The sequence below is a fragment of the Dipteris shenzhenensis genome, chromosome 24, assembly GCF_047967505.1.
Source record: "Dipteris shenzhenensis isolate YYH24624 ecotype China chromosome 24, Dip_SZ_1.0, whole genome shotgun sequence".
Classification (NCBI taxonomy): domain Eukaryota; kingdom Viridiplantae; phylum Streptophyta; class Polypodiopsida; order Gleicheniales; family Dipteridaceae; genus Dipteris; species Dipteris shenzhenensis.
The window spans coordinates 46394093-46419711 of NC_141619.1; the positions used below are offsets into that span (position 1 = coordinate 46394093).

General features: G+C 44.5%; 1 protein-coding gene across 1 annotated transcript in view; it reads left to right on the top strand.

Annotated features, from left to right (window-relative positions):
• Window positions 1-10467: 10467 nt before the first annotated feature.
• LOC147886682 (neurochondrin family protein) overlaps window positions 10468-25619 on the top strand; it is a 195434-nt gene continuing 180282 nt past the window's right edge. The window contains exons 1-7 of the mRNA XM_087395959.1: window positions 10468-10522; window positions 10778-10825; window positions 13432-13606; window positions 13824-13986; window positions 14085-14221; window positions 17180-17283; window positions 17437-17532. Coding sequence (XP_087252085.1) covers window positions 10823-10825; window positions 13432-13606; window positions 13824-13986; window positions 14085-14221; window positions 17180-17283; window positions 17437-17532 — 678 coding nt within the window. The 5' untranslated portion in view covers window positions 10468-10522; window positions 10778-10822. The remainder of the gene's footprint in view (window positions 10523-10777; window positions 10826-13431; window positions 13607-13823; window positions 13987-14084; window positions 14222-17179; window positions 17284-17436; window positions 17533-25619) is intronic.

The window sequence follows — 25619 nt, forward strand, 5'->3', positions numbered from 1 at the left end:
GTCAATCCACATTTTGCATGTAAAATCATCATTTTGTTGTGGAGCTACACTATACTAGCAATCCAGACGTGCCTGATAAGAAGAAAGGGCATTCTGTTGGAAAGTGTATCCTAGTGACAAAGGCTACAATTCCTTCCAAAGATCAACCAAATGAAGATGCATCAGTAATTGAGACCATGCATGCCTTTCAGGGCTTAACATATGATTATTTTCTAATGTATTGTCACCCTGTTGCGGAGGATTATTGAAATCCCTGGATATCATTGCACGGCATCCCAAATTGCAGTTCTATCCTGAGAAGATTGAGGTGCATAGATAGAAGCAAATTCAAAAACTTCGCCTTGAATGATGCATTGAAGAATAATCCATCTGCCTTGATTGTCATTTAAAGCAATAACTGACTGAAGCTCATGCTTGATCAAAAAGACTACAGAAAGAGTGCTCCCTAGTAGCATAGAAGGTATCATATCCACAGTAATGACCTGTCTTTCCTGCATAGACACGTTGATTGTGTTCTTGTAATGCCACTATGTCAGGCTGAAATCTATTGATATACAGCCACATAGATTTCCATTTCCTACTGTCACACATCCCCTGAACATTAAGTGTAAAGCATTTGACATGAGCAGACATATTTATAGATATTTATAGGAGAAAACAACTATGTACAATAGCAATGTTTAGGATGTCAACTCTGCATTTCTACCTCAGGGTCAGGGCCTCTTCCCTAAGAAGAAACATCTGCCTAAGGAGCGGACAGCAAAGCAGCAACCTCTTCTTCACGGAAGAGGGTTCTACTAGCTGTCACTGCAGCCCATGTGATCCCAATTCCTGAATTGACCTCTGGAGAGTTTCCACTAGAAGATGCACCATTCCAAGTGCAAGAGGGTGGAGGTCGTCGAGCAGAAATAACTTTTCTTAGACTTTGCCATCCATCAATTGGAGCTTTCAGTCCTTTTGCTGAGGGTTGAATAGCAGGAAGCAAAGGGCAAGAAGCAGTCCCATTTGAAACCACTGGAGTTTTGCCTTTATCTTGATTCACAAAAAACTGTCTATTACCTCTATTTTTATTCCCAATAGAGGCAGGAGCATCCTTAGTGGGCATCTGAACAGGCAAAGTGGCAGGAGGCATTTTATGCTAACTCATTGGACACTGCAAAGCCATGTGCCCAAATTTTTTACAGCAAGCCCCTGCAAATAATCCCCATTTCAATTTATAAAAAGCACTTCCTATGTCAACATTGTTCACCATGACTAAATAAGACTCTGGTGTGGGATTGTCAGTATCCCAGAGAATGCAAAATCGATTTGAGTTGCCATTAGGCCGTGGTGGGCAAACCACTTTGCCTAAAGTCGCTGCAATTTTAGGCAAGAGTGAAGCCATGCATTGCGGGAAGTCTACAACTTCAACCCAGACCGGACATCGGTGTCGGATCAAAGGCTAAAAATCCCTTGTGGGAGACCATGGCAAAACGTGCAACATTTGCTCACCAAAAAAAAGGGGTGAATGTTCCAAAAGCATTTGCCTGTGAATCTCATCTACCATAATGACCTCAAAAAAACCTCTAGTTGCATAGTGTACCTTCCGAACAAATGAGCCAGCCAGTGTGCAGGTCAACTAGTTGCCTACCTCTACAGCAGGTGGCATCCGACCTGGGAAAAATAAAATAATTGCATTTCTAACTGGATCCACAATTTCATCCACTTCAACCATGAGACCGACTGAGGGAACAGAGTCTTTCCACTCTTTCCTTGTGTCTGTAAATCCTTCATGCATGACATCATAAACTAGTTGTGCTTCAACAGAATCATGCACTGGGTCATGTTGACCCTCAGCCTGCTTTTGCTTTTGCATTGAAGTGATCGATCCTTTTAAAAAGTTTTTTCATAAGAGTATTCAACCATGTCTTCGGAAGAGGATTGAACCCAAAAAGGAGGTACCTGTAATGTGATAATAGAGAAAAAACAGTCCCAAAAAGAAAAAACAGCCCACAGAGAAGAAGAAAATAGTGTATTTGCAAGGAGAAGAAGGGGAAAGAGAGATGTAGGGATTTAGAGAAAAGAAAAGACAAGTTATGTAGAAGAAAAAGATAAAAAAACTAGTAAAAGTTCCCAGATGAACTATTTTTCAAAAAAAGAGGGGAGATTCTAGCAATGAAAAGAGTACACAGGACCCAGAAACCCAAGATGAAAGAAGGGGGAATAGAGAGCCCTCAAAATAAGTGTATAGATGCAGTCCATGAGCAAAACCCTGCATTAAAAACGACCCAAGAGCAGGGAATCAACTGAAAGCAGCAGCCTGAGTAGGGCGAGACAAGCCATATAGGTCCGTACACCTATACAAAAAACTATACGAAATTATGGCGGGCTGTACGACAGGTAGTTAATGTGAAGATAGTGGGAGAGAAGGAAGGAGTCTCACTTGTGGCTTTCTCACATACACAATGGGGGAATACACACAAAGGTGGAGGCTGAAAACAGTTTTCCTCTTCTTAGTTGTGAAAGCTAAAAGAACTCTAGTACAAAGAAATAGAAGAACCCTATATGTGGGTCTCAAACCAAACTCAACTAACTAAGGTGGCATACTAACTGAGCCACGAACTAGAGTACATAAAGATAGTTGTTATTCAGCTATTATTCATGGGCGGTGTACCAACCACATCTGCAGCTAACAAGTCGGTGACATAAATGCACAACGGTCACCCTGGCATATCACGAGTGGAGCTCGATATCTCAACACTCCCCCTCGAGCTCAATCCCAATTCCTGCACACCAAGCAAGTCTCTGAACTTGCATAGCTTCTCTGCGCCCAATGCCTTCGTGAATATGTCAGCTACCTGATCCTCTATGCTGACATAAACTAGATCAATAAGACCTAGTAAAACCTTCTCCTGCACATAGTGATAATGCACCTCAATGTGCTTTGTTCTAGCATGATAGACTGGGTTATTTGCCAAATGTATATTGCTCATGTTGTCATAATAAATGACAACTGACCCATCTGTAGACTGATGCATATCATAAAGTAGCTTATGCAACCAAGCTACCTCACATGCAGCCATTGCTGCACCCCTGTACTCAGTCTCTGTGCTCGATAAGGCAACTGTATGCTGTTTCTTGCTACTCCAAGTGACTGCAGCACTCCCAAAAGAGAACACATATCCACTGGTAGATCGTCTATCAGAAATACTACCAGCCCAATCAGCATCAGTGTATCCATGCAACTATATCTGAACCCCAGTCTCATAAAATAGTCCATACTGCAATGTGGACTACACATACATGAGTATGCGTCTAGCCGCATCCAAATGTGGTTTCCTTAGAGCCTGCATAAACTGACTTACCAATCCAATAGCATAGCTCAAATCTGGCCTGGTAATAGTCATATTAATCAAACTTCCTACTATGCATATGTACATAGTAGGGTCTTCCAGAAGCTCACTTGCATCTGCGCTCAGCTTCACATTCTACTCCAAAGGAACTGAAATAGGCTTACAGCCTGTCATCCCATATTTGGATAGCATGTCCAATCCATACTGCGTCTGCAAGAGCCGTATCCCACTTGGTGATCTAATCACCTCAATGCCCAAGAAATAATGCAGCTCTCCCAAATCCTTCCTCTCAAACTTCTGCTTCAATAGCATTTATCACCTGTGATGATCAAATCATCAAATAAATGACAAGCAGCATAATACCTTTCTCTGTTTTTCTCACATAAAGTGAGTAATCTGCCTTGGAAATCTGAAAGCCAATAGTGACAAGATACTGTCCTATCTTGTCAGACCATGCTCTAGGTGCTTGCTTCAAGCCATACAAGGCTTTCTTCAACCTGCAAACAAACTCAGGATGAACAACATGAACATAACCTGGTGGCTGCTCCATAAAGACCTCTTCTTGCAAATCACCATGCAAGAAGGCATTCTTTACATCCATCTGATGTAAAGACCATCCCTTTGATGCAGCCATAGCAATGACTACTCTTACAGTTGCCATCCTTGCAACCGGACTGAATGTTTCTTCATAATCAATGCCATATGTCTGTGCATACCCCTTGACAACTAATGTTGCCTTGTATCTGTTCACAGAACCATCTGCATTGTGCTTCACCTGATAAACCCACTTACAACCAATTGCATTCTTGTCTTTAGGCAAAGGCACCCATTCCCATGTAGAATTTGCTTCCAAGGCATCCATTTTTTCATCCATGGCTTTCTCCCATTTTTCTTTTCCCATGGCTTGCTCAAAAGAAGTGGGTTATGGTTCCTGTATCACTTTGACCATATGGGCATAGTGAATGGATGTAAATCCATCATATTTCAGCCTATCCACAGGATACCTAGCTCTGGTAGATCTGTGCGAAATAGGCTCAATTCTAGGTGCTCTCAAAACATCCCTGGTCTTCCTTACTCCAGGTGTAACAACAGAAGGAATACCCAACTCATCATCAATGCTTTGTTTTGAGCCACTGGATTCACCATCCACATAAGAGTGACCTGCATTCACATCAAACATGGGCTGATCTACCTTCTCTTTTCCTTTTCATGATACCTGCATACCACTATCTGCATGGCTTTAAGGAGATTCTCCTGATCTCAATCTGCCTGTCCATGGCGAAGTATGTGAACTACTGCTAGAGGACACTGTAGGTCCACTAATATTTTGTGATTGCTGCTGTGAATTGTGTGCAGCATTACCATTTTGTGCATCTACATCATCAATCACATTTACTGGTTTATACCAGCTGCTCATCCTCATCAGAAACAACATCTCTCCTCACTGTAAAGGGTTATAGCATCTATACCCTTTCTGCTGTAGAGAATAACCAATAAAGATGCATTTCTAAGCTTTTGGATCCAACTTGGACCTCAATTCATCTGGCACATGAACATAGGCAATGCAACAAAAAATTTTCAATTGAGAAATATCTAGTTTCCTACCAGTATACATCTCCTCTGGCATCATGCCATGTATTGCTGTAGTGGTTTTCCTGTTCATTATGTAAACTGCTGTAGCAATTGCTTTAGCCCAATAATAATATGGTAGGTCTTTTTCATTTAGCATGGCCTGAGATACCTCTCCAATATGCCTGTTTTTCCTTTCTGCAAGTCCATATTGCTGTGGGGTATGACTGCATGAATATTGCTGCTTTATGCCATGCTCCTGCAGGAACCTTGCAAACTCATTTGAGAGGTACTCTCCCCCTCCATCTAACCTTAGGCATTTTATTTGCAGGCCTGTTTCTTTTTCAACCATAGCTTCAAAAGCTTTGAAATGCCCAAACACTTCACTTTTCTTTTTCATAAAATACACTCAAACTTTTCTATTGTAGTCATCAATAAAAGTGACAAAATAATGACAGCCTCCAATAGATTTAGCTTTAGTAGTCCACACATCAGAGTGGATTAATTCCAATGGCTTCTTACTCTCTTGAACATGTCTAGGAAATGGTTTCCTTGCCTGTTTTCCAAATTGACAGGCTTCACATACCTTATGCATTTCTGCAACCTTGAATTTAGGCAATCCTGCAATAATATTTTGGGCCTGCATTGATTTAAGTCATTGTACATTAACATGACCAATGCGTTTATGCTAGATATCAATATCTGCAACTACACCGGTCCCATGTGCAAACATTGTTGCACTCAATTCAAGCATGCCCGCATCCAACGTAAACATCCTACCCTTCTTCTTTCCTTTTGGTATCAAGTGACCGTTATTTTTCATATCCTCAACAAAGCATCCATGAGGATTAAATCTAACCTGCAAGCCCTGCTCAACCATTTGACCAACAGAAACCAGGTTCTTGGTGATATTTGGGACATGAAATACATCAGACAGGTATTTCTTTTTCCCATCCTACATAAACAAAGGAATTTTACAAATCTGCACAATAGGATGTGCAGTATCATCACCAGTCTCCACAAATCCTGGTCTTTCCATTTTCCTTGCATCCTGCATCCATTCTGCATGACCTGTCATGTGGTTTGACACACCTGAGTCAACATACCACACATCATTGCTTTCTTCTGCACTTGTCACAGAATTGGTCATGTGCCACACCATAAACAGATGCTCATTTCTGTCATCACCCTATCTACTAGAAGATGCATAATTCCCTTGCTGCAATTTTCCATCCATGATGTCATTCTGCTTTTTATAGCAGTCTTTAGCCATATGACCCATTTTACCACAGTAGTAGCATTCAACATTGCTGTTTGCATTTTGGCCTCTCTGCCATCCACCACGACCTCTTTGGCTCCCCCTGCCTCTAGAGTTACCACGTCCTCCTCCATAGGATTGGTTTTCTTGAGTTTGCTGCATATTCTGATTTCTACCACCACGGCCTGCTCTACCTCTTCCAGCATTTGACTAGAAGACAGTTTCTTTTGAAGTTCCTCATGAAGAAGATGCACCACCATTTCTCTGCTCTTCAGAAATTAGAAGAGCAAACAACTCCTCAAAATCAGGAAATTTTTCACGGACGAAAATGGATGTCCGGAACTGTGCATAATCCTTTCCTAGACCATTCAAGGTCACAGAAACTAAATCATCATCTTCCACTGGCGACCCAATGGAAGCAAGTGCATCTGCAATTTTCTTCAACTTCATGTGGTAGTCATTGATGCTCATATTTTCTCTCTGCACATTGTGCAACTCCTGCTTGAGCTGCATTTTCCTGGCTTGCATATTTTTGTTGTACATTTTTGCTAAAGTATCCCATGCCTCCTTTGGCATACTTGCATCTTGAATATGCACAATCATAGAATTTGAAATACTGATAGATAGCTAGTACATAACTTTTCTGGCTCTCTCACGCCATCCTTTAAATGCCTGCATTTTTTGTTGATTGGGAACATTAGGAAGAACTGGTTCTTCTTCATTTCCTGTAATGAACTCCCAATAGCCTTTTCCCATAAGAAAATTTGTCATTCTAAACTTCCATGCTTGGAAGTTGTTTTTGTCAAGCTTTTCAGTGACAATCTGTGAAACAGAATCAGACGCCATTACAGAACACTGCAAAATATTCTGTCATTGCAAAAAACACAGCTTCTGCCTCACAAGGGCAAATCTGCAAAACTGACGAAAGTGGTATTTGACCACACAGTCACTTCCTAGTGAGGATTTTGCATCAACAGGCAATAAGGATGATTCAGTAACTCCCACTATCTTTGCGCATAGGCATACGATGCAATTTCCGCAGCAACTTTTCACCGACCTGTAGAGCTGTGGTCGCATAGCAAAAACAGGGCCTTTTTCTCAGTGCTTGCGGAGAATTTCTGCCTCTAAAACTGGCTCCGAAATGGCCTCGAATCAGAAAAATAAAGTCACCAAGGGCTTAGCCACGTCCCGTAGCATATACTGCCCTCTCGCCACACCGTGAAGGGCATCTCAATCTAATGCACTCTTGCACTTTTCGGTTGTGCTCCCTGCAGAGATTTGCTCCCAAACTCGAAAAAGGAAAGCAACACTGGTCCTCTTACCAGGACACCGCAAACTTGGTTTGCTTTCTTGAGCTCCTTACCATGAACCAGGCTCTGATACCATATGAAGATAGTGGGAGAGAAGGAAGGAGTCCCACTTGCGGCTTTCTCACATACACAATGGGGGAATACACACAAAGGTGGAGGCTGAAAACAATTTTCCTCTTCTTAGTTGTGAAAGCCAAAAGAACTCTAGTACAAAGAAATAGAAGAACGCTATATGTGGGTCTCAAACCAAACTCAGCTAACTAAGGTGGCATACTAACTGAGCCACGAACTAGAGTACATAGGGATAGCTGTCATCCAGCTATTATTCATGGGCGGTATACCAACTGCATCTGCAGCTAACAAGTCGATGACATAAATGCACAACGGTCACCCTAGCATATCACGAGTGGAGCTCGATATCTCCACAGTTAATGCTCCAAAACACCGTTTTTTGAGCTCTGATGTGGCGCAGTAGGTAGCTGAAGCAAACGGGCTGGTTTGGGGGGGCTAGGGGGCTGATGAGAGGGCTAGAGCAAGGGCTGCAGGTCCTCTCTCTCTCACACCACACACACACCTCCTCTCTCTCTCTCACACACACACACACTTTTTTTTTTTTGGGTAAATCCAGTGCATTATATTTATATTCTCATAAATTTACAAGATGGGAAGTCTCCAAATTGGAGAGTATCCCAGAGATCAGAAACATAAAAAGAAAAGCTCTATGCAAGAAGCATGTATATCACCCTCATGGCAGGCATCATATAAGGATTGCCGCAATGAGGCTCGGAAAGATTCATATGAGCTATGAATCTGCCGACCCATCTATGCCCAATTAAGCTCACTCCAGATTGTCCAAAGATCCCAATATCTCACCCATGAGAGAAATAGTGAGTATTGAGACAAAGACCGCATAAATCTGCCAAATAACCAACAATGTTTCCCAAATCTGTGACTCGGGAAACGGAGCCGAAGATGATCTGAAATTCTCCCAAGGAGGTTCCTAGAACCCGGGCAGTGGCAAAGCAAATGAGGGACAGTCTCTGAAGGAGCTTGACATCGTAAACATGTGGATGGTGCAATGTGACATTTGGCAAGTGTGATTCCCACTGACAATGTGCCCGTCATGCATCTCCAAAGAAAAAGTCTCTGTTTCAAAGGCATTTTACACTTCCATAAGATGCGGAGATTCTTCCGCCACCATGAGAGGGGCTTCCTGATATGCCACAGAGTATTAGCATATTCCTGAATCCATGGAGCTGGCTGAAGAAGCCTGTAGGCTTTGATGGAGGTCAAAACAGGCAGAGGAACAGGATGAGAGCATGTGGCAGAGGGTTGCAATTGCCACACATGGATGTTATCATACAAGTCCATGGCTATTGTCGACGGAAGAAAGTATGGAGCATAGTAACCTTCCTTGCTAGTACATGATATCTTATATTGAGAACATTCAGTCCACCATGCATCCTTGGAGAGCACACCATTTCCATCTTCATCAGTCTCAATGCTTTGACAGCTGTTTTTGTCCTCCATAACAGCTCCATAGCTTGAGAGATAAAGGCTGAAATATCTCTGGAGGACCAATGTAGCAAAGGCAAAAAGAACTGAACATAGGACATTATGATAGACTATACTTCACACACACACACACACACACACACACACACATACACACACACACACACACACACACACACACACACACACACACACACACTCTACACACACACATTACCACACACACACACACATGCTCATGATGATGTTATCATACATAAAAATAATGGATGTGAAATTGGATAGATGGAACATTTGGTCGCAAGCTTATACATGGTATGCTTAACCTTAGCAAGAAGCATTATTTATTAACAAGAGGCCACTCATTATAACTTTGGATATTTTGGCCTTATGCATCACTAGCAATTCAACCTAACCTATAAAGCAAGAAAATGCAAAATGTGTTGCGTGAACATGAGTGTGATGACATTGTCGTGCGTGAACATGATATATAAGCAATAAAAACATGGTTGGACAATAAGAACGGGCAAAATATGGACGCTATTTTTTAAAAACTCTGAATGGGCACCATAAGGCATATAAAATGCCTTTTGTGGACCTTATAGAGCATTGGTTAAAGGGTTAAGTATGGTGGTTTATGTAAATAAATGGGCATAAGCTTTCCACGAGTCGGTTGAATTCCGAACAACTCAGTCGCGGCTTACAAGGGCTTGGGTTTATATAAGGAGGTAGTATGATCTACGTCAATACCCATCCTCATAACTCAGTAGTCCTACTACACATTCTTGGCGACCTCTAATCTGGGTACCTCTGCCATGTGTTGATCCCACGACTCCTTGCTAGTCCGCGGTTTATGACCCTTAAACCTACCACATGTGTGGCCCTTTGAGAGCCGCTGCCACCATTCTAACATGCCTTTTCTTGTGGATGGATGCAGGTGAGTGGAGCTCCTTCAACATCATGTCCTAATTTTGTATAGCGAATTGGATTTTTAATATATGGAACCTTCTTCTAAATTTTGTCCTGTGGCGTCTCATCTTGAAAGGATTGAAATGGATTGTGTTTGTCTTGAAATATTTGTGCACGCGCGCCCGCACACACACACATGCACACACATGTGCATGCACATAAACACACATGCACACACACACATACACATGCACACATGTGCATGCACACAAACACACATGCACACACACACATACACATGCACACGCACACGTACAAACACACATACATGCACACAATATTATAATATGTATACATTAGATATATAACACATGATACAAAGTTTGGCATTCATTATTTCAATCGATATATTTGCTCTCTATACATTTCTACCACTAACTTGTCATTTTTTTAAATGCATGTCCTCACTATGAGTCGATGGATTTGAGGGGCCACATCAAATCCCATGCTATCATGTTCTTAAGGATATTATTCATGTACTCATTAAGCTAACAACAATATATTTAATCTAATTCTTGTATCTATGTCATGGCAACACATAGTCACTCTTATGTCTTGGTTCCCTTCTGGTAATATGGATGGTGTTCAATGCACTTCTAGTCACAGGTTCAAATCTTGGAGCCTGGGCTTGGAGTCCTAGCTTGTGGATGTGTGTGCACGCGCGCGGGTGGAGGGTGGTGTGCCCCTCCATAGGACACGTGTGGCGTGGGGTTGTGACTCCTTCTAGACTACACTAGACATGGTAAATACAATTCGTGTATGAGAACTATATTCATTTCCTCACTTTTACATGTTGGCTGTCCTTCCTCCTCCTTTCAAAACAGTTTGAAGCTAAGCGGGCTAATGCATAGCGACTAACCGAGGCTTCCATGGTAGATGCATGAGAGATTAGACTGTGTCTAAATTTTATCGTTAAACTGATATGATGCTTCAAATTTTTGTGCACACTCCTCTTAGTAATTTTGGAACGTCCCGTTGATTCAATAGGACCCAAATCCCTGGAAGTTCTGTCATTATGTGCTGGAAGCTTTATAATACGCTTTCCCCAAGTTTCATTATTGGCAGACAAGCAATGATTTTGTCCTTCAACCTTTTATTTAGTACTCCTCCCTTGTGCAGTACGCTGACATTAATGCGTTGCATGTTTATAAGATTCAAAATGCTTGGGAGTGCTAACGCCTGAGACTGAAGAGTGTGTGTGACGGCAAAGCACACTTTAAGTCATATGATCCAGATAGAGGATTACTTTGCCCGTTTAAAATGGCAGATCAAAGAGTACGAGATTTCTCAGTTTCAACTATCGAATATCCAGTCTTAGGTTAGGATACAGTCTGGAAAATGATTGGAAGTCTTGTCACGTCTAAGAAGGCTTGCCATCTTCAAGTGGTTGGGGGACATACTACTGGGCATCTTAACAAGATTACACATCCAACTGGACTGAACTTACCTACATTTTATGTGCCTGTGAACCGCTTGTAGGTGCCACATGTAGGTTCCTAGGAAGATACACTTCTGGCTCTTTGGATCCCACTTGGTTGATGCATCTGGCACATGCACATAACAGTCACTTCCGGTGCACTCCACATATATCATGTTTGCGGAGTTCGTAGTGAGGACCTTGCACACAAGCATGGCCTAGACCAACGATGGTGGACAAAGATTACCGTGGAGGACTCTATTGTTTATTGAGCCGACCACAATGAGCAATCGAGCCACGCACGGGTCACTAGATATCTCATTCTCATGACATGTCCATTGCTCATCTCCCCTAAGGGATGGGGGTCCGACTACATAATTAAAACGAGCGGTTTCATGTTCACATGCTGGACTGGGCCTGGAAACACTTGCTCCAACCTTGCTCTGGATGCATGTCTTTTGGTCAAGCGGGCATATTTTGTCAATTTCATTAGTTGTGTGAACATTCAACCCATGTAAACATAGGACCTAACAATTTCAACTAGCTCTCTTGCAAGTATGAATGACTCATGCCGAAGTTGAGCTTCCTTTATGTTGAAGACCATAAACTTTTTTTTATCAAAGTTGACCTTCATGCTTTGGCTGTCACAAAACAGATATCTCTGTAGTCCCTCTGTTGTGTTTGAGATCAATATTACATTGTCAACATAGGGCAGGATGGGAATGAGATGCTGAGCTAGTGTACACGGATTGCTGTCATTCCAAGGTGTCCACAAAAGAGTCCAATTGGTGAATGTGGAGCCTGAAAAGGGCAAGAGACAAAATCATCCATGCTTCACTCATACGGTGATGTGTTCACCTTCTCATACGTGGTGCATATTGTGCTTGTGACTCTCGTATAGGTACGCAAATGACATCATGTGCAATGCAAGGAGCTCAAAGTGGTGAAATGGGCATGTGGTACAGAGTCGAAGGCCTTTCTGAAGTCTACAAAGTAGCAGAAAACTCTTTGTCTGTAGTTTTTGGCATCTAAATGTGATCTAGCGTGGAGATGATCACATTTGAACCTTGCTTGGCATGCTTGCTCACTGAAATGTACTCATTGATGTGTATCTCTAGTGCTGGTCCTCACACCTTGGCCATCAAGTGGCCAACGATGATGGTGTTCAGGAAGTGGGAGAGCCTTTACAGGAAAACCACATAAAGAGCATGTTTCCCAACCAGAAGTTAAGAGGTCTTCTTCATGATCCTTGTCTCTGTTGACATGTCATGTTTTGATGGCGTCTTTCAAGCATGCTGTGTTTAATGTGACCTAGAGGGTGTCAGCATAGGACTAAACTAGGATCTTAGATAGGGCATGGTGATCTCTTTTCCAAGAGTTTCATCCAAAGTTCTTTGCAGTTACCGCTGTACAGGATATTTAGGATTTCCTGCTGGTGTCGTACAAGGAATTGTGGTTCTTTAATTGTGCCAAGCCCTCTATAGTCTTTTCCATTCTGTGTGATTCACATTCGGTGAAGGACCTTGAGTGAAAATGGGGGAGTCTAGGCCATATCAGGTGAGACAGTAGACAGTCTTTGTGGTTTGCCTTGGTGGCTATTGAGAGTAAGGTATGTGATGGACTTTGGTCACATATTCTTAATAAATGGAGTAAAAAGAATGAAAAATATCGACAGAATTGTAGACTGTAAATATCATCATTTCTATCCTGAGGAATCCTTTTGCTCTTGGTAGGAATATCATTTGTTTGCAATCTCATATACAACTGCTTTCAAGGAGTAGAAATGGTATTTTAAAACAAGAATGGTGGCATGTCTAGGCAAAGTAATGTAACTCCTCTCAGTGTCCATCTTCTTGAGGTTTGAATAAAGGAATTTTGCTTGGTATATGAATAAATGAGTTATAATTTTCATGTCTGTGTGTTGTGAGTATTCAGCTAGTGAGCAACAAAAGATGGGTAACGAAGAAAAGCATTCTTTGCCATGCTTTTTTTCTTACTTTACTGTATTTGAGCCAGTCAGTGCATTCTTATGATGTTAATACTTCCCATTTTATGAATCAGGATTCTGCTGGAAATTTTGAGGCTTGCTTAAATTTTTTAAGGGGAAATACTGATGAACAACGCCTGGTGGGGTTGCTACTGGCGACAAAATATGTACAAGGAGATGATAAGGAGTCTATTTTGAAAGTTTTTGATGCTATTGGTATCCAATTTATAAACAGGCTTCTTAGATCTGGTGCGTGTTTTGTCTGAAGGGTTAGCTTCTTCTGTTGAGTGTAGCTACATGTACCGGTCCTGTTTTCGCACGTTAGATTGTCCAAGGTTTTGTGCTTTTTTTCCTCTGTCCGGAAATTTTTACTTTGAAACAAAGTTTGCATTTTTGTATAGGGAATAGATTTAACAAGATGGCTTGCCACTGTTGGATTGATTGTATGTAAGCCTGCTGATTGAAGGGACAAGAGTACAAGTAATGAGCCATGAATCCAAGGAGCAGGAACAAGCTTACTTGCAGCTTGCACTTTCAATTCTGTCAGCATTTTGCCGAGTGCCAGAGCTTGCCTCTTTGGATGAAGTTATCAATAAGATTCCAATGCTTTTGGACCTTTTGAAAGGAAAGTATGTTGCATTGTCAACTTAACAGTAATTTACTGTCTGAAGCTTTTGCCTGAACTGTATTAAGCTGTTATTTTGATGTTTTCTAATGTAATCTGCAGGCCAGTAGATCCTATTGTGGCTGACTGTTTTGAGAGTCTTCTTGGAATTGGATCGTCTTCCACAAAAGGTCTCCTGTGTTTACAACAATCAAGGGCCTTATCAATAGTTTCTGAGTATCTTTGCAATTCAGCGGCAGGTTAGTTGCTGAGAAATAGTGGGCCTAATCGTTTTTAGGCATGCCATGATATTGAATTGGGGAGTTTAGATATTTGTTCATCGTACTAATAGGATGAGGCTGCTTTACATACATGTTATATTCAGTCTCTTCATTTAGGATCTGTTACGTTGTAGTCTTTTGAGCACTTGGCGATTGCCAAGGCTGGAAATAATAAAGCAGTAGTTAGCATAACTCAGGCCTTGTGTTTTGAGCATTGTCTTTGGTATTTTTCCAACAGAGTGATTTAATGCATGGACAGTGGGTTTCTCTCTTATTCCAGCTAGCATCCATGCTTCTGCACTTAGTAGATAGCACGGGCAAGATTGTGAGAGACAGACTTAGTTTTCAAGGTCCTGACTTTAATATGGAAACTTTTCTTCTCCCATACAGTATGGATCACCATGGGTCAGCTTAGGACCTGTCTGAGGGGAAGGGGGGCGGGGGGTCCTAACACTTCCGGAAGTGTTACCGGAGCTCACCCAAGACCTCTGTGTCACTCTCCTGTTCCCCTTACAATCATAGAATGCTCCCCTTCCTTTCCCCATCCCCTTCATCCCCTCCGCTCCCGTGGAGGGTCCCTCTCTCTCGCTGAAAATCTTATTTCCTCCGTCCCATTGGTGGTGGCTCTCGGTCTTTTAGCCATTCCACCCCTAGGACTCTTCATGGCTTTAACCACTTCTGACTTGCCAGCCTCCTCCTAGTTGGTGATATGATTACCCCATGTGCACCTCTTTGTGCGCCGCTTAGCCCTCTGACTCCTGTGGTGTGCATTTATCTTCTCCATGTGAGCTCTTGGCTGGCTGCCCCTGCACCACCATTGACATAGTTCTGACAGGTGGACTCACGAGAGATCTCGCCAGAGTAGGCAAGTGACCACGGTTATTTTTCTATCTCTAGTTGACATAGTTGTCACCTGTTTGACATGGTGACATTGCGGTCACCTTGTTCGCTCACCGACATAGTTGTCATCTGGCCAGCTCGCTGACATAGTCGTTACTTGGCCATTTGGTGACATGGTTGTCATCTGGTAAGCTGTCTGACATAGTTGCCACCCTGGTAAGCTGTCTGACATAGTTGTCACTCGGTGACATGGTTGTCATTTGGACAGCTCGCTGACATAGTTGTCACCCGGTGACATGGTTGTCATTTGGACAGCTCCCTGACATAGTTGTCACCTGGTCAGCTCGGCTTGAATTTGCTTGAACTTGAATATCTGCAACAGGACCTCATCTCACAGATTTCAAATCAAGGTAGTATGCGAGATTGCAGTCACACATCAGCATTTGAGATTTGAGGCTCTGCAAAACACGAGGTGGGAGACCGAGGAGCATGCTGACTTCTTCGCAGGAGAAGAATTGGTCCGGAGACGCTGGGACCAAGACCTTGACTTTCAGGCATGCCATATCAGCAGGGAACTAGACACAGGCCCTACAAGTACTTTCCTCGTTGAGATTGTGAGTAGCAGTGGGGGTTGGAATTGGAGACACAACCCCCCGAGGTGTCTTCTACCAGGGATATCCTCTCTATAACTCTTCGTCAGCCTCAGTAGGAGATCCAACAGACTTGTTGGGAACAATATAGTGCATGGTGACAGCACGCTTTGGCAAGCTCACCATGACTCAAGCCAAGTCTTCAGACATAAGCAACAGGCAGGAGGAGACACCTTCCTTCTCCTACAGGAAGGTCAGGTCCACACATGGAGGTATTATTTGCACCATCCGATAGGATGGCCATGATGCAAGCTACATTGCTGACTCAAATTTAACTGTGAGAAGCCATGATGCAGAGGCAAGTCCTACAATTAGAGCCTACATTGGTCATGATGCAGAGGCAAGTCCTACAATCAGTGTCTCTCATCACACTGGTCATCCAGACATGCATACATAATTGGAATAAGAGCCTCTTTGAGCAGTCACAACAAAGCACATTTCTAGGGGAAGCAACACCATTTGGGGTTATGCCACATGATTTGGTCCCTTAAAAATCTCTACCCATCTGTGCATGGCATAACATCATGGTGCCATAACCTAGGACCCAAGGTCTAACTACCACTCTTTTGACCTTTTAATTATTATAACCCAAAATCACCTCATGGGTGATTTAATGAACCAAGTCCATAGTTCATCACTAATTTTTCTGACAAGGGAGTCATAGACCCTTGCTTAATACCTCGGACAACTAAATGAAACAAGTAGCTTCATCTGGCAGAAGGCCTGGTATTGTAGTGTCAGGATTAAGGGGTACAGCTCGATTGGTTGAACAACGTTGAATAGATGATAAAAGGGATTGTTAATAAGCTTGACTTAAAGGGCTTAGTTGGATAACAATGAAGCTTTTTCTGGTCTGATCTCTTTTTGGAAGTGGGTTGGTTTAGTATTTTAATTTGCCTTGAAACGTCAACAGCCCCAATCAGCCGCACCTAGTGGAGACAGGAAGCTGATCCCAGAAAAAAGAATGAGTGGTCATTGGCAGTTCACAGTCAAGTAGAGGGCTTTTCATCACAATGTGGGAATAAGGAACATGCAAGAAGGTTTGTGGTAAGAGCTATGTGAGAATAGCACGTCTGGTTGCTTGCATTGTAATAGGCATCAAGATAATGAAAAGTGTCTGCGAAGTTGTGAGAGCTCAATGGTACTATCATCATTGACAGAAGCAAAGATTATGAGCCCTTCACATGTACCTTTAGTACCATGTTCAAATCTCTTATACACACTCAGAATCAGAGCAAGAATATGGCAAGACACAGTCATTATTGCACCTATTGTAATACCTTTCAAAGGGTCTCAACTGTACTAGATAAAACGTATTGTCCTTCCTAAGTTTTCTTCCGTGTTGGGTTGTACTCATTTTTTTAAGCGTGTTTGGGTGGGAAAAAATACATTTGGATATAATGTATCTTTGAAAACTACTTCTCACTAGCATTTATTTGAAGTGCAGACACGGTATCTTTTCGTTCAAGTGTTAGACTCATGCAGCTATTATTAGGTGGCACTGTGCCAGAGCAGGAAATTTCTGAGTCCACAGACAATATTAAAGGAGCTGTAAGAATATCTCTACTTCTGTTTCAACTGCAAATGCATCTTCAAGGAAAGTGGTTGAGCTTACTAAACTTGATAAAAGGCTTGTCATTGAGACCGCTTTACCGTTGTAAATTACGCTTCGCTAAAGGCCTTTTTAACTATCCCTTGTAGCAGATTTCTGTGCTTGCCAAGTTGCTGGCTTCTGAACAAGGCTCCCTCAAGTTTGAAGCTTTATGGATTTTGCAGAGTCTCTGCTCCCCAAAGATTTTGGTAATATTCTGTTTTCCAATGGTGATGAACCTTTAATTCTTATATGGTTCTGTACAGAAAATCTATCAGTGTACTTGTAGTACCAAAAGAAAAGGAAAAGAGAAATATCACTCTTGTTTTCCACACCTGTGTAGATTGGGAGCCGAACTAGCAGCTGCCCCCCATAACCACTGCACCCCCTGGTTGGCTAAAAGAATATGAAAGGCCCCGATGTACTAAAAACCTGACTGTTGGTGCTATTAACCCTTAGACCACTGACCTCAATATACATGATTATAAATTCCTCAGTGACTTGGTCTAACGTAGGATGCATGTGCCACACTAAATCTGTTAGAAACTAATGGATCCAATCTCTACTAGAGTTTTTGACAGAATGATAAAGTGTTGGAACTCAAATGCTAGTCCACGGTCCTTGTGAAGTTGGACAATGGCAAGTCACAATTTATCAAAATTGTGTGGCATGTTCCAGGTCTAAAAAGCAATCTGACCCCCAAAAACTAAGCAGCTCCCCATTGTACTCTTCCTCTCCTTTCTGCCTGCCTTTCCCTTTGCTGCACTCTAAGTTCTGCTTTCCCCCCTTCCTTTTGCTGCCAAATGTGCTGAGATCATGTTGCCAAAAGTTGTGTTTTTCTCTGGCAACTGTCCGTACTGCAGGCCGTACTTGATTCCCTACATTATGGGATGGTTCGTCTGTACTTCCGGCCGTACCTTATTCCGTACACTCTAGCCTGGTTCGTCTGTACGGTGGACAGTAACCAGGGCCATAGATTGCCCTGTACTTGGCCGCTATGCTGCTGCTTAGTGACCATTCTGTTGTGCCATACAAATTGCTCAATTTTTTTGCCTTATTCAGCTGTACTGATGCATACATCACCTCTACTGTTTGGAGCTGGATTTGGTTCGAATGGCTTCTGCAATTCTCTCTTTGTGGCTCCACAGATCTGGGCATTGGTAGCTTCATAGGTGTTCTTCCTTGGCCTGTTTCAGCCCTCTTTCCTCAGCCCTGGTCTCTCTCTCCCTCAGCCCCTGATTCTTCTCTCTCAATTCTCTCTTTTGTGGCTCCACAGATCTGGGCATTGGTAGCTTCATAGGTGTTCTTCTTCCTTGGCCTGTTTCAGCCCTCTTTCCTCAGCCCTCATCTCTCTCTCCCTCAGCCCCTGATTCTTCTCTCTCAGCCCCTCAGTCCCTCCTTCCTCTCTGTCCTCAGCCCTTTAGCCCCTCATTCCTCTTTCCCCTCAGCCCCTCAGCCTCTCACTTCTTACCTCAGCCCCTCTCAGCTCTCAGCCTTTCAGCCTCTCATTCCTTTCTCTCTCCTTCAGCCCCTCTCAGCCCTCAGCCTGTTGTACTCAAAGTTTATGGCGACCCACCAAGAGTCACACGTGGGTCACGTCATGGTCACCTCAGCAACATGCCAAGTTGTTAGACCTTGGTCATACCTACTTGCAGCGTGTTCACATATGTTCACATCTTGGACACATGGAACAGACTTGGACATGACTTCACATGGAACAGACTTGGACATGACTTCACATGGAACAGACTTGGACATGACTTGACATGGACATGACTTGGACATGACATGGACATGACTTGACCTGGACATGACTTGGGTATGACGGAAGCAATACATAACCGAAGAGTGCCAAACCTCAACCTCGACTCACCATGGTCAAAGTCAATCAGAGGGAAGTACTGGCGCAATGGTACACGGGATACACCTGTTGGTGCACATGGGAAGCAGTCCAACAATTAAGAGGCATAGGTGGTGCACCAACCCTCTCAACCAACTAGTGTCAGGAGCGCATGGAATAGACAGGAGAACACATGGAGCACGGGATTCACTGACCCAGGACAGGCTGGAGTGTTGCGGAAGCCATCAAGGACAGAGTGGCCCACAAACGGTGGAATGGCTAAGGATGGCTAAGGCTGGCTAAGGGTGCGAGAAGACATCCAATAGGAAGAAGGAGAGGAGATTGGTAGCCGGGGGTGGAGCAGAGGAGGAGAAGGTGAAGAGGGGGAAAGGGGAAGGGGGAGGGACATTCTGGTAGGGGCGAGAGGCGGGAGTGAAGGAGTGAGAGGCTAGAGTCAAGAGCTCGCCTCGTGTGTATCTTCTGGGAGTGTATCAGTCATCTTGCTTTCTAATGAGTTATGCTACTTCCCATCTCTGCTCGCTACTCTAAAATCTCTTTTCGTTGTGTTCTCCTCCCCTCCTCTCCCTTCACCTGGTACAACGGACCTGTGTCATGTGGTTGAAGTTCTTTGCTGTTCATGTCGAGGGTTGGCTTTCATGATGTTGTTCCGCTTTGGTCTTCTTCTTGCTCACATTACATCAGCACTTGTACCGCTTGCACATAGTTGACACCATCCACCGCTTGCACATAGTTGACACCATCGACAAGCACTCACCTAAGTACCATCAGTGACACTTATGGCACGTCTTACTCGCTTCTCGCACCAGTGGCCCTAGGCCTCCGGTAATACTTCCGGAAGTGTTAAGAACCCCCCCCCCCCCCCTCAGACAGTTTATGGCGATCACGGTGGGACACTGCTGGTGTTGAGTAGCACGAGTGAAGTGGTGATCTAGGGTCCTAGAGAGAGGTCTTATGCCGAGTAGTTCTGAAACATTTGAAGGAGCTAGTGAGAGAACTAGGAGGTACTTGAGGAGAGTGGAGAAAAGACTTCCGGCAGACCAAACTAGGTACAAGAAGCATTACGTGCGATGTAAATTTGCGAAGTCCTCAACTCGAGCACAAAGTGAGCCCATTGGAGTAGTAGCCAGAGCAAGTAACTTCATCGACACTCTCATTGACTTGGACCAACAGGAACCCTGGTGGTCAGATCCGGACTCGGAGAAGAAGAAGTGCAAAGCGGAGAACAGGTACTAAGGACGAGGACTCCTCAGGGACTCATCAAGGTCAAGGCAGCCCCTCTCCTCCTCCTGCAACGATGTCTTCATCAACCACCACTTCTACCGGAGTGGTGACTCCATCTGCTCCCGCCTCAACCTCTTGTGGACAAGCTGCTACCTCATCTGTTATGCATAGCTCTCGGCTCCTAGCTAATCCTTCTTCTACATCTATTCCATTGGGGGGTACTTTTGCTCCGGCCATGCCTTTACCTGCCATGATGGTTTCATCTCCCTTTCCATCCACACCGGTGTTGCCTTTTTCACCACCTCCTTCCTTCCCTTCTGCCTACTTATCCATGACTTCAACTCCGTCCCTCTCTTTCCCTAATGCTCTCCCATCCTCTTTCACCCCCACATCTTCCATGTTCTCACCCTTTCCCTCTGCAACACCGAGACCCCCCACTTACGCCCTACCATCTGGATACACTTCCTCTATGACTACATCAGTAGTGACTTCTCCATTGTGGTCCTCCACAAGAGGAGTTGTCGGGGTGGTCTCCTCCTTGGGAGCACCAACACTCATTACAGCCCCATCGGGACTCCCTCCAACTCTTGCATCCTCTCCAACCTCTCGGGTGGGGATGGCCCCCTCTCCAACCTCTCGGGGAGGGATGGCCGTTCTCAGTCCTCCTGACAGAGCTAGACTTCTCGAGCTACTCAACAAGGTCCATGTGAAGACTCAAAAGTTCAAAGGCCACCTCCATGAGGATGCGGAAGCTCATGTGAGGAAGTTTCTCACAGCATGTAGAGCTAAAGGTGTGGAGAATGAGCATGCGTTCTTTCACATCTTTCCCTCGTCATTGGAAGATGCTGCGGATGTATGGTACAGTCAATTTCCTCCGGACCACTTCCAGACGTGGACAGACCTAAGGGAGGAATTCTTACGCACTTTCAAGTTGGAAAAAATCGAACACATGATTGTCCAAGAGTTATCCACTGACACCATGAAGCCTGGAGAGAGCATCTCTGAGATGTACACAAGGATGAGGGTCTTGGCGGCAAAGATGTCGGTGCCACCCAATGACGCCATCATGAAGGGGTGGTTTTTGAAGGCTTTACCCTCCACCATTGCTATAAGGCTGGTTGACAAACTTCCTGAGCATGCCTCACTACAAGAATTTCTGAGGGAAGCAGTGAAGATGGAACGGTCTCAGTTAAGTTTCGCCTCAACACCCGCCCAGACCGCCCAACTTCCGAGAGAAGAGGGCTCACAGGCATGGCAGCAACTCAAGAAGGAATTAGAAGAAATCAGAGAAGGTCTGAAAGATAGAACAAAAGTGGATGGACCGTCACCCTTTGAAGCTCAGATAAGAAGTGGTCTTTGGTGCACCGACTGCAAGGGTTCTGGCCATGGCTACTGGGAATGTCCATCGAAGCGTAAGGTACCCACCCTGACCTCCTTTTGCACATTTTGTGAAATTCATGGACATGATGCCTCCGAGTGTAGGTATCTTAAGGGGTTGAGGAAGCTTATGCCGGAGTATCCAATTGGAGAACCACTGGTGGCTACAATCAACAAAGCTGCACCGACCACTTCAGGGCCAGTACCCCAAGCTTCAGCCTCTGTGAAGGCACCTGAACCACCACCCATCCTATCACTCCACCTCCACTACTTCCTAATCCTCCTTTGCTCCAAGCTCCTACTCCTAGTGAATTTGGGGCTCCATACTTCTATCCTCCGCCCTACTATGCACAGTATCAACCACCTATGTCAGGGGGTGGATATGGACCCCCTTATATCCGTGGTCGACGGGGTGGGTTCCGAGGTGGACGTGGAGGCAGAGGTACCAACTTTCGCAGGCCCATCATGTGCTATAGATGTGGCGAGTACGGCCATTACCAAGATGATTGTACACAACCATTCGGGGGACCCTCTTGTACACAGTGCAACACAAATGACCACTACACCAGAGATTGTCCCAATGGCAGAAGGGAATCAACATCGCAAGTCAACATGGTTGATGTAGTAGTGGCGGGGGAGGGTGACAAACCCCATTTGATTGGTGCAGTGTTGGGAGCTGTGACTAGGTCACAAATGAAGAGTGACAGTAGTAAGGATGATTCAACATCAATATCGGAGGCCTCATCGCCAACTAATACCAGCTCAGTCACTAGAAGAGCATCCCCACCTCCTTCCTCCAAGGTGGACAGTGGGCACAGGACTGCATCACCCTTGTCCTCTCCTGTAACCGGATTAGAAAGGACCCGAAGGGCCCCACAGCCATCAAGACCTATCAATAGCTCTAAAACTACCTCAGCTCCAAGTGAGCAATCTATGCCTTCAAGGTATCAGGAGGTGGTCAGGAGTGTCACCAAAGATCTTCAATCTAGTTCTGAAGATGAAGGCGTCACACCTCAGTTTCCTTCCCGCAAGTCCAAAATAGTGAGGTTTGCAACAGAAGTGACAACTTCAGGGCAAAAACGTGAAGAGTCGCAGGCAGGCCCATCCACCTTTCACTCAGGAAGCACAATGAAGCACGAGAAGGAAAAAGGGGTGAAGCCTAGTAGTGCCCAAGAAAAGGGGAAATGGGTGATGGGAGAGTCACCACAGGAAATATTGACTGAGAATCCAGAGGCAACTCCTCTCCCTCGCGTGAGCTTCGACCCTCGGCCAGAAGCTCGGCGGATGAAGGCACAAAAGGTTGCTGCTACTGTCCAGCCCTATTCTTTGATGGATGACTTGATGGATTTTAGGCCCAATATCACCTTACGACAACTCTGTCAATTGTCTCCACATATCAAGCATCAGACTATTGCATTTTTGAATCGCATGCCAGGAGGGTGCCAAAGGGGATCTGTTCAGGGCGGACCCACACCAGAGACAGTAACAGTTCAAGATGGAGTAACACTAGACAATTGCTCAGCCTGTGCTGCCCTCACATGTGAACAAAGTCCCAAGCTCGCAGTGGAGATCAATGGGGTGGAGCTGAAAGATGTTTTCTTGGATGGTGGGGCAGCAGTAAACATCATGCCGAGAGGTACTCTTCAACAACTGGGTTTGAAATTGACAACTGACGTACATTTTCAAGTATGCATGGCGGATCAACGCAAGGTGAAGCCTATGGGGGCTGTCAAAGGTGTTCACATGAAGATTGGGGGAGATACATTCCTGTCCAATTTTATTGTACTTAATATGACGGAGGGTGAGCAGACTTATCCTCTACTTCTTGGTAGACCATGGTTACGCTCAGCAAAGGCCATTCAAGATTGGTCAAGTGATGAAGTTCGACTACCTTTGGAATCCACATCCTTAGAAATAGACATGGTTACTGGAAGGGCCCGTCACCGACCTGTGGAACTTGGGGAAGAGGATTTTGAAGAAGAAGAAGGGGTGGAAGAGGAGTGATGGGCACTTGGGGATTGGCCCCTACAGAAAGAAGAGTTGGCCTATGTGGAGGACTCACCCTTCCAAGGTGAAACCTATGTAACAGCAGCACGAGATGATGGTGAGAGCTTGACGTACTTATTGGAACATGCTAGACCAGATGAGGAAGAAGCTGTCATCTTGGATTGGATGGGGGCCCTGGGATCCTTAGCCATCAACATGGTGGAGTTGTGTCCAGAAGAGGATCCTGAAGCCCATCTTGGTACTTCACGGAATGCGCAAGAGGTGAGCCAGGAAGCCTCTTCACCACCTGGTTTGGCTGATCTCATGTATGAACGGATGCCTTTTGGTCTTCTTAATAATCCCCACATGTATCAGCGAATGATGTCCGCAAGTACCAGACCAAGGGGTGGGGAGGCCACCAGGGTGACTCAAAGACAAGACCATGAAGCAGCAATGGAAGCAATGGAGGCACACGACATGGATGCCTCACACCAAGAAAATGACCATGGGGTCACAACAGAGGAGGAAGAGGATACTATGCAAGAAGATGATGAGCGGGCGGAGCATTATGATGGTACTGAAGAGAACACTCATGAATCTATGGAAGAAGAAGATGACCACATAGATCATGGGCTGGCTGAGCACAATGATGGTATTGGAGAAGACACTCATGGATCTGCAGAAGAAGAGGATGACCACCTACTTACTGATGTCATTCAAAGGCAGGCGGTGCCGGAAATGACTCTTGGAAGGGTTATTGAATCCATTGTGCAACTTGACCAACCTAGGAGGGGTCAAGAGACCGGACAATTTGAAGGAGCCGTCCACATTCACACTGGAGTCTGGAACTTCAGACCTTCAAGGCAAGCCCACAGCATACAGGGAGAAGAAGATGTCACGGACCTTGTTCTACTCGACTTATATATGTCAGAAGCTGACCCCCCAACAACACAGGAGGTTCATGAAACTACATACGAGGTGGTTGGACTACCATACAGAGGAATGCTCAAGCAAGCACAAAAAGGACAGAAGAGAATGGGCCCAAGTGCCGTCTCTACATTTCAACCATTTCCAGAACACACCCAACCGTCCTTTCCGAGCTCTTGGATGGAAGAAGTAGTGGGGAATTTTTCTCTAGATGATTCTCCTGCGCACCCAGCAGTGGGAGTAGAAGAACCGAACAACTCCACATTAGGAAGCATACCTCAGGTTGACCATGCCAGGGATTGGAGGTATCTGAACATAGGGACAGAAGACCAACCACGACATCTTAAGGTAGCCAGTTGGGTCTGGGAACATGACTATCTCCTTGCTGCATTGTCTGATTTTTTTCAAGAGTATGTTGATGTCTTTGCCTGGTCATATAAGGATTTAAAGGGAGTACCCACTAAGTTCATGGAACATCGCATCGATCTATATCCGGAAGCAGAGCCAGTGATCAGGGGACCATATCGCATGAATCCTAACTATCGCAAGGCTGTCCATGCTGATATTCAAAAGATGGAGCAAGTAGGGTTGATCTACCCTGTTGACTACTCCGAATGGCTTAGTGGCATCGTAGTGGTGCCCAAAAGAGAGACTGGAAAACTCCGAGTTTGTGTCGACTATAGGAGTTTGAATACCGCCACACGTCGGGATAGGTTTCCTCTCCCCTTCACTGACAGGGTGCTAGAAACCGTAGCTGGTCATGCTCTCTACTCCTTCATGGATGGATACAGTGGGTATAACCAGGTTCGGGTGCGAGAGCAAGATCAGTTAAAGACTACCTTCGTCACCCAATGGGGAACTTATGCTTACCGGATGATGCCTTTTGGTCTATGCAATGCACCGGCCACGTTTCAACGTCTTGTC